Below are 9969 nucleotides of genomic sequence, written 5' to 3'. Positions count from 1 at the left end.
GTAATTCTAGACCCATGATTTCGAAATAAATTTGAGTTAACACCACTGCATTTTCCCCGCCTAAGTCATGGTGCGAAATTGCTACAAATGAAGCAGTTATTTGAACAGCTACAATAAAATCCCAACGGAGGTAAACTAACAGGAGGGCCACAACAGTGGTACCGTGTGACCATAGAATCAGTTATAGAGGTCGGATCATAGTAAAGACTTTAAAAATGGTTCTTGCTGCTGCCTCGTTTTGCGCTCAGCACCGAAAAATTAGAGACAGGAAGCAGGGCTGGTTGGCCTGGTGTATCACGTCAGGTGTCTTCGGTATGATACTTAAGTGGCGGCGCGGGGAAACGTACGACAATCGGCAGGTTGCTAGGAGACCTTCCCACGTAAATACGAACGAACAAAGTACATGTATAGCATTCTAACCCGATAAACATTATAATAAATCTGATTATGGACTCACCATGGACTCATCAAGGGGGACCTGGTCGTGAGTCTAAATTAATATCCCTCGAATATACGCCTATAGTAAATATCTGCGTGTGTAATACGTTATTTTTGTGGAATAAACCTTCACCACATGCAGTACATGCGTTATTATCATTCCCCTCTCCTCGTTTTTCTCACATATGATCTAAATACGCAGTTATTATTTTATTTTACAACTCAAGAATTTTTCATCCGCCCACCGACGGTCAGGTTTTTGTGTGAAGGACATCAGTACACAAACTCGCCATTACAGTCACGTGACAAACCCCATGACGTTTTGCGGCCTTAACCAACCAAATCTAAATTCGAATATTTTACCTAAATTGTGCCGAACTCGCGCCACCACTCATGCATATCGCTCGACAATCGAGGGCAGATGCTATAATGCAAATGTGTGTGTGTGTGTGTGTTTAAATACTTTATCTCCTCTTTGTATCTGTATATGTACAGGTGTGTCAACTGACTGTCTTTTTTTTCTCTTTTTTGACAGATTTTCCGAATGCAAGTAACACCTGTGTACTAAAAATTAAAGCCTTCACGAAGTAATTAGAAGAATATACAGTATATGAACGCGTTGAATAGCAATGCATGCATAAACACATCAGTATTAGCACACATGCCTAACACTGTAATATCAGTATTGTGAGCGATAGAAATCGTGACACGCCTTAATGGAGAAGATGCAGGTCTAAGATCCACTTAACAGTTTTATTTATGCATATACCCAAAGTGTTTTTGCCGCACTTTGAGTTTCTTAAATGTGAAGCAGTTCCACAATACTGTTTATGAAAATGACTTATGACCAGATGTAAAATCTTCTTATGTATATAATGGCAACGATTACGTGGGTTTTGTTCCAGGGCAACACAAGTCAGTGTACGGCTGTCCCGCGCAGTTTTATTTCTTCATGCAAGCTTTTTGCAGGTCGTGTAACATTTAAAATGGGAACTGGAATTTACAAAAACGATCTATTTAAAGTGTTTAACAAGCTGAACAATGCCTACTTTTTTTTAGTAATGCCTATTTCGTTCAGCTTGACTTTCAATTACCTGAACTTATTCAGATTTTAGATGTCCTTCTCCAGAACAGCCTTGTCACACACTGTGTAAGGAAAACACAGTAGCCCCATTGTAAACCATGAAAGTACGCACGCACATTGTCGATTACTTGTTACTTGTACTGGCAGATACTGCACACATCGTAAATAAAGCTTGGTGTCAGGCGGCGCAGAAAACATGTACACTTTTGCTATGCGAGCATAAAGTTAAGCGGGGCGGGGTAGCGGCCTCCTTACAGAGCCTACCCGAAGTAGGTCAGACTGCGCTAAGGCCTTACCTGTTATAAGAATACACCTGTAACTGACAGACGTTCACAGGTATTCAACAGGTAAGTCAGTCCTAACACGGCTCTACTCCGAATTTACTGGATATGTCGTTGGTATGAAACAAATGATGAAGGTACATTACATTAGTTAAGTTTATGTCACTGATAAAACACAAATGGGATGACAATGACATGTAGACGAAATGTACATGTGGAACAGTCCGCCATTGCAGCCGTCATTGTTTCTGTTGGTAAACACATCTTCCACTTTCTTTAGTTTCGCACCTTGTATATACTGTGCTGACTTCTATCGTATTCGCAGGCATATATCTCAGCTTTTTCTAACTGTGTGCCGCTTTTTTACATGAAATATGGAAAAAGCACGAGTTTACTTATCTTTACAATATTAATACAATGACATATATGGGGATTCGTTTATACAAACAAAACAGCATCTGGTTTTATTTATCTTACTCGCCCGGTCACTCCAGTGATAGCTGCCATGTGAGGTAGGCATGGCAGACACTGAAGGGCCGGAGACGGTGTTCTACCAAGCAGTAAACCAGTGTCTACGCGTAAACTCGTTATAACATCATACTTATTATAGGCTTACCGATCTGCCAAGTAAATTTATAAGTGTGGAATGTTTAACACAACTAGATACCCCCAATGATCAATAGACTAGTCTTACTAGTACTAGCTACTAGTCTTTTTTGCTGAAACAGCCTACCCCATCCCTTTTCTTTCATCCGTATTAAATGGGGGCGCGGATGTAATCACACAACAAAGTTGAACCAGATACGTCAACCAGATAAGGTATTATTTAAGCACGTGTGTGCTTACCTCATTGTCATAGTACATATGTTATGAACACTTGTCCCCTCTACCACCTTTGATACAAGAAACCTGCTCATGCATCCCGAAACCGAGGTTTCATGTTAGCCCCCCCTGCCGCCACACACACAAACTTGCTCCACTTCCCATAAAATCTCTCCAGCAATTCAATCTGTGTGACTGCACGATGACAGAAATTGATTTAGTTTGACATCATGTACATATAATTTCAAATCTACCAAAGGATTAGTCAGTTCGCTCGTCTGCCTGTCGTTTGTTAGTGTATCCGCTCGTGTATATGTGACACTCTATCTCTTGAAGGCTTTCAGAAAGTGCCTATTGTCGAGGTGTTAGTGTATTGCACAGTATTTGTTTTTACTTATGATTTCACCTCCCCGGGTGTTTAGAGCGCTGAACTAAGGTAAATCTGGTCAACCCATTTATTTAAATTCAACTTTTTATTGTTACAGTCAAGTCATGGATTCCCATGTGTCAGAAACCAACAAGTCCTCTTACGTGTTACACGATGATTCCGGCAGGGAATACGTGGTATCAGACGACAAGAATGGGGACGTGACGAACTACTCTGGGGAAGAGCCGTACCCCGAAATGACCAAGGAGCACCTTCTACGCCACTCCTCAAAAACCACTCTGGAGAACGCTCCGCAACATCTCCATTGCCATCATCGTCCTCGCCTGGATCAGTCTCATCGCCGCCACCATCGCCATCATCGTTGTCCATCCGCGATGCAAATCTCCACCCGCCATAAGCTGGTGGCAGAAGTCCGTAGTGTACCGGGTATACATCCGCAGTTTCCAGGACTCCGACAATGACGGCGTGGGTGATTTGAAAGGTGAGAAATATACCCTCTGATTATTCTTTCAACGATGTGTTGAGAAATTTCCCCTTTCCAATACAGATGGGTTGCGATGTCGGATGTTAGATATGTTACAACTAATCTATAATGTAGAAAAAATATGCATAGGCTAATATCTTACAGAGATGAGGATTCTTAGCTTCACTATACTTTTACCATTTTCACAATTTCACGTACATATACATATACAGGCGACCTAACATTTATTTATTTGAATACGGCTTCTTGTCACAGGCTTTTGCACTTCTGTGGCGGTCAGTTTTATTTGTTTTATCCGGAGTGCAAGTGGTAAACCACCCTCATTTGGCAAGATACTGACGAACTTTCCCACTCTTCAGACGACTTTATGTGGTGGCTCAGTCACTACTGGTCATGAAATGAGACATAGCAAGCAATGCTATAAAGTGATTATCTTGTGTTCGGGCCAGGTCTAAGAATTAAATACATTCATATTTCAAACAAAGATTCAAATAGCTCAGTATATAACACCTGTTATACGATGACACAGTATCACGTGATTCATGTGCTTGCTTGATTGGATGTTTTTCAGGAGTGACTTCTCGCCTGGAGTATCTGAAAGACCTCGGTGTAGGAAACAATTTCCCTCTCCCCTTTCTACGAACACGACCAGTCAGAGAACGAGTTCAGCGTGTTAAACCACACCATGATTGACAGTCATTACGGTACCATGGCAGACTTCCAAGAATTGGTGAAGGAAATTCACAATCATGGTAAGCATCAATTCCTGTGCCTTTGTAATCATACACAGTGTTTCGCAGGATGTTACCTTTTCGAATAAATTCTGAAAAGTTCAATAAACGGAAAACTTGCTCTGTTTAGGCTGGGAATGCCCTTCCCATGCTTAGGTAACTTTATGTCCAACATAGTCTGAGTGTGGCTGATTTTGATATTTGGCCCTATAGATTGACAGACGGGCGAACGTTGTCAGTAAAGAAACATTGATCTATACACCGGGTGTTCGGACTAATGTGTAGTTCCATATTTACATTGCAGACATGCGGCTGGTCGTGGACTTCATTCCTGGAACAACAAGCAAACAGCACATGTGGTTTACAGAGAGTGCCAGCAGTAGCGACCAGGCGAACAATTACAGGAACTATTATGTCTGGAAGGACGGAATAGATGTGCCTACCAATTGGGTACGTGTGGAAAAGGCAAATAAGTTTGGTAGTTCTGTTTAAAACCTGTTTCTCTGAAAAGAGTGAGTGTGTGCTTGGGGTTTAATGTCGTACTCAACAATTTTTCAGTCATATGACGACGAAGGAATCTTTAGGGTGCATGTACGTGTAATGTGCCTCCTTGTAGCAGGACGGATTTCCACCGCTCTTTTATTTAGTGCGGCTTCACTAAGTCGCACCGCCCGAGCCATTATACTGATACGGGTCAACCAGTCGTTGCACTATCCCCTTCAGGCTGAACGTAAAGCCTTAGGTGTGACTCGATCAAGGATTGATCCTGGATCTACCGGTCTACCAACTGTGCTATCCGGGCCGGTCTCTGAAAAGATAAATCTTCTCCAAGTAGTCATTTTTGCAGTTTTATGGGATATAAGAATTTCGCTGTCGGGTGTTACAATTTGTATATAGCAAAGATAAACGAGCTTGAGTACATGTGCTATTTCTGACCATTGATTGCATTGAAAACGGATAGCTTAGAAAAAACAAAGAAACATTCTCATAAATATGTCACTGTTGGATCAAAATATGGGTTTCAGCTGTCGGTATACAGCACGAGCACAGCGAAGATGGCAGCCTGGACCAATGCGGCTCCTAGAAACCAGTGGTACATTCACCAGTTCCGAAGCACTCAACCTGACTCAATCTGAGAAGCGAGCTAGTTCAACAAGAACTTCAGGTATTTCCCCACACATGGAGTATTTCTCTCTTTCTTTTTAATAAAACAAATAAGCAAACAAATATTCTGATACCGAAACTTCTGAAGAAATAAGGATGATGTTTGGAATAAACAAACGCTTATCGGAAAGCAAGATAAATGGGGTCAAGTTCCATGTCTTGAAAACGGTTTGATGAGCATTCGAAACTCTCTGATGCCCCTAGGGTAACCCAAATGGATTCAGACCAAATTCTAGAAACAGAAAACAATCAACGGGAGCTTTCACACTTAAGCGTTGTTTTAACCTAGAGGACCATGTAAACTACAGTGAATGTAAAACATTATTGATACCAACTTCAAGCTGACAAACTTAAATTAAAGTTTCAGTGCATATGCTGGTAAATGGTCTCTCGGGAAGGGTCGTCCTACGTGACGGCTTCGACCGAAATGTCTTCTTTCTTGTTCCTGTTACTTTCAAATATTTATTAACTATTATACAGTGCTAACGACCAGAGTGTATATCGTCTTTTGTCATAGAGTATTCTAGAGTTCTGGATGGACAACGATGTGGATGGTTTCTTTGTGAGGAACAGCGCCTACCTGTTTGTAGATGACGACCTTCGAAATGAAGAACCTTTGACAAACCCGCCAACAAACAATCCAGTAAGTCATCCATACTACCTGGGCCTGACTTTACAACAGTGGACCTTACCTTACCTATATAGTCATCACTCGTCAGTTTTGATAAGAGTGTAGAACTCCATGTCAGACATTGAGTTTTAATCGTATTGGGTGACATTCTTAATAATTCGTATAAGGTGGCTGACATTCACCGGGCCATCAAAAAGATTTCAGGCTGGAAAAGCTGACTAGCATCAAATAAAGAATGAACTGTTACCCGGCAACAAAAAGCATCCAGTGATCATTACGAAGAAAACAGTCCAGAAAACAACATGAACGCCACTCTTCCCTAGAGCTAAAGCAATAAGCCTACACCGTGCAATCAAATTCCCTTACAAATTCCCATATTCTGTCAACTTATAAGGAATCAGGGCGGTTTAATTAGTCTACTGTCATCAACACTCACCGACGTTAACCCCCAAGCACTCACTCACTCAGCACTCACCCAAGCTTGTAAAAACATGATGACGAGCATATTTAAAAACAGACATGAAATCATATTGGCAATCGTGCACATTTCAGAATGTATTTCACGACAAGACTATATGTCGGCGCGTTCAGATAAATTGCATGTTCTAGTTTGTGTCACTGGCTCTGATTAAATATGGAATATATTTGGAGGCTCCCAGACAGCTAATTATGGTTTTCTGATGAATACAGGATGACTACAACTATTACAAGGCATGACTTCACTTTCGGTCTGCCGGAGATCAATGACATGTTTGCTCGGTGCGCCACCTTGTGGACAGTTATGGAAGTGCCAACAATACTGACAGGTACAATTATTTCAGAACGTGTGCATGCTCTTCATGTGAAACAACTATGATATATTTAACAATTTAAATGCATGCCTTTATCAACCGCTTAAGAACCGATGCTTACATAGCAAAAAGAAATTGTTTTTCTTATCAACCAGTTAAAGTTTCGAGAAAGCATGGAAATCGAGTGATGCAGTTTGGGGTTACTTTCCTGGGTGAGATGGTTTCCTAGCACAGGGTGTTTTCCCTGTGTCTAGGTCATCAAGTTTCTTCCTAATACAACTTTTCACATAAAGACAATTGCTTCCTCCTAAGACTAGGTTTCTACCTGTGACTAGGAAAATGTTTCTTTCATTGACGCGGACAAGGTGTCTTATTATGAATTAAACAAATTTAAGAACGAAAAACTTAAACCTGTGATTTGTATTTATTTTCAGAATGTTGATTGCGGACATCCGTGGCAGTACAGAACAGAGTTTGGCTTACTACGGCAGATTTGGCAGAGATGGTGTAGATATCTCTCTCAATTATGGCCTAATTCCTGTCACTGTTGACTGCAATGGCGCATGCGTCAAGAAGCATTTAGATTCCTGGTTGACGAATATCCCATCGGGCCAGTGGCAGACCTGGATGGTACGTACGGCCTGTTGCTGCAGTTTTTAATTCTGTCACGTGAAGTGTGGTGAATATTTTCACATTTTAAAATACTTCTTAATTCACTTATACGATGGCGGTCAGCAAAATAGTGGATGGAAACCGGGTAGAGCCCACGGAGGAAACCCACGACCATCCGCAGGCCACCTTCGGCCGGAGAGGAAGCCAGCATGAGCTGGATTTGAACTCACAGCGATCGCATTGATGAGAGGCTCTTGGGTCACTGCATGATTTGGGATAAGATGTTTGTCTACGCAAAGCAACACTTTATTTTCATATATTGGAGAAGAGAAACGCTTTTTATTGTAATATATAAAATAAACAATTAAAAATCAATTTTCTCCTTTACATTCGGGTGTCTTTGTCTGAATAAGAGAGTCCTGGAGGAACGTAAATAACGAATATAGTGTAAATGTCGCCACGTTTCTTTTTAAGGTTGGAACTGAAGACACGTCCAGGGTAATGAGTAGAACTAACAGCTCATTGGCTAGAGCTCTGACGATGCTAACAATGTTCATGCCTGGAACTCCAGTGACGTACTACGGTGACGAAATAGGAATGACTGACGTCATGCACACACCTCCAAATGCTTGGTCCATGGATCAACCAATGCGATCGACAATGCAGTGGAGCAACACAACAGGCGGAGGCTTTGCCTCAAATTGTTCATCCAACTGTTCCCCGTGGATACCTGTTAATCCAAATTATGACCTGACAAATGTTGAGGTGAGAAACCCTGGTTTTTAATGTACATTTTTCTCTTTTACAAATTGATAGAAACAAACCCATTGTTAAGTTCAGTTATTCAGGTATCTTGTTCATTCGCGTTTTAACGAGAATTTCTGTACATATTTTAAGAATAAACCAGCATTGTGGCTTAAATGCTTTACCCATTTCAGTTTCAAGAAGAAGACCCAGATTCAGACTTGGCGTTCTTCAAGAATCTGATCAGTGCCCGTCAGAACCCCACAGTGCTGCATGGTGACTTTCTATACGTCGTCACGAATGATAATCTCCTGTCTTTTCGCCGGGAGTTTGATGGCCTGACAAAGTAAGCGAATTGCGGCTCACGTTTTGACATTCACACAAAATAATTCAAAACATCAGTGAGAATCACTCAGCTGAATATAATAACCTAGATTTTGGGACTGGGATCTGTTGTATAGATTGATTAAAAGGACTATTATGGTATTAATATCAGAATAGAAATGTGCCTTCGGAAACACCACAGAGTTTGTTAGCATAGTTTGCCGAAGGTTGATGGTTTATCAGGGGCCTCCATGGCAGAGGAGGTTAGCTCGGCAGCATGGCGCAATGACCCAGGAGCCTCCCGCCAATGCGGTCGCTGTGATTTCAAGCCCAGCTCATGCTTCCAGCTTCCTCTCAGGCCGTACGTGGAAAGATCTGCCACCAACCTGCGGATCGTCCTGAGTTTTATCTGGGCTCGGTTTCCTTCGTATGCCCGCCGTCGTATAAATGAAATATTCTTGAGTACTACCTAAAACACGAAGCAAATAAACAAAAATAAATTGATAGTTTATCATGATCACTATATACAGCTGCCTCCACTCATTATAAAGTGATCACCAGTCAAACATTCCTGGGTATATAGGGTTAAACATAGAAATTAGATGAATAAATCATTAGCCTGTTTTTAATGGTGGACATACCTTTGGATATTGCGTCGCTTATGTACATGTAGCTTACCAGCCTTTTATTTACAGCTACCTCGTCGCCATCAATTTCGGCTCCGGGAAGGTGAAGCAGGACTTTCGCCCGTCTGAAAGCGTAACAGAAGCTCTGGTAGAAGCAGTTACTAGCTCTACAGGTTCCTTGCAGTTGGGCGACACAGCGGACCTGTCTGGGATTGAACTTGATCCCCTGGAAGGCGTAGTCCTGTCGTGGGACTATCAGATAAAGCAGTACTAAGCCTTCTCTATGCGATGAGGCTTCATGCTTTTATATCAAAGCGAAATGTTGAAACATAAATATGCATTTCAGAAAAATCCAAGTAAAAGGCGTCCAAAGTTTATAACAATCTTCTCATATTTATGTTGAAATATTGAAATATTCTAAGGTCATTTTTTTTTAATTCTAATCGGAAAATACGTCCATTTTAAAATTGTATTTTTGTACGCATTTATAAATCTCCTGAATTATAATGGAATAAACCTAAAAGAATTCTTGCCTAAGGAAGGTTTTAGGAGTTTTTATTAAATGCTCATTCGCTTTCCCGTGGAACTAAATTGCTCACCAGCTTCGTATCAGTGGAGCTAAATTGATCACTAGCTTGCCACCAGTGGGGCGAAATTTGTCACTACATGTAGCTTGCTACCAGTGAAGCTAAATTGGTCACTGGCTTGCCATCAGCGGAACTCGATCACTAACTTGCTAACCAGTGTTAACTGACAAATCAACAGGTACTAAAATATAACCAAGCATTTAGTTTTTTAATGTTGTTTCTGTGATGTGTACATACAAGTTTATCGTTGAGATGACACACA

General features: G+C 41.2%; 1 protein-coding gene across 1 annotated transcript; it reads left to right on the top strand.

Annotated features, from left to right (window-relative positions):
* The first annotated feature begins 215 nt into the window (after window positions 1-215).
* Window positions 216-9672, top strand: LOC135464576 (amino acid transporter heavy chain SLC3A1-like). The gene is given in 11 exon segments (XM_064742009.1): window positions 216-312; window positions 974-1025; window positions 3259-3494; window positions 4069-4109; window positions 4111-4249; window positions 4533-4678; window positions 5910-6106; window positions 7249-7444; window positions 7901-8191; window positions 8365-8516; window positions 9190-9672. Coding segments are annotated over 11 exon segments (1752 nt in total). The 3' UTR covers window positions 9395-9672.
* The last annotated feature ends 297 nt before the right edge of the window (window positions 9673-9969 follow it).

Source organism: Liolophura sinensis, chromosome 1, assembly GCF_032854445.1.
Source record: "Liolophura sinensis isolate JHLJ2023 chromosome 1, CUHK_Ljap_v2, whole genome shotgun sequence".
Taxonomy (NCBI): domain Eukaryota; kingdom Metazoa; phylum Mollusca; class Polyplacophora; order Chitonida; family Chitonidae; genus Liolophura; species Liolophura sinensis.
The sequence above is the reverse complement of the archived record's forward strand: the minus strand, read 5'-3'. Positions and strand labels throughout refer to the sequence as shown.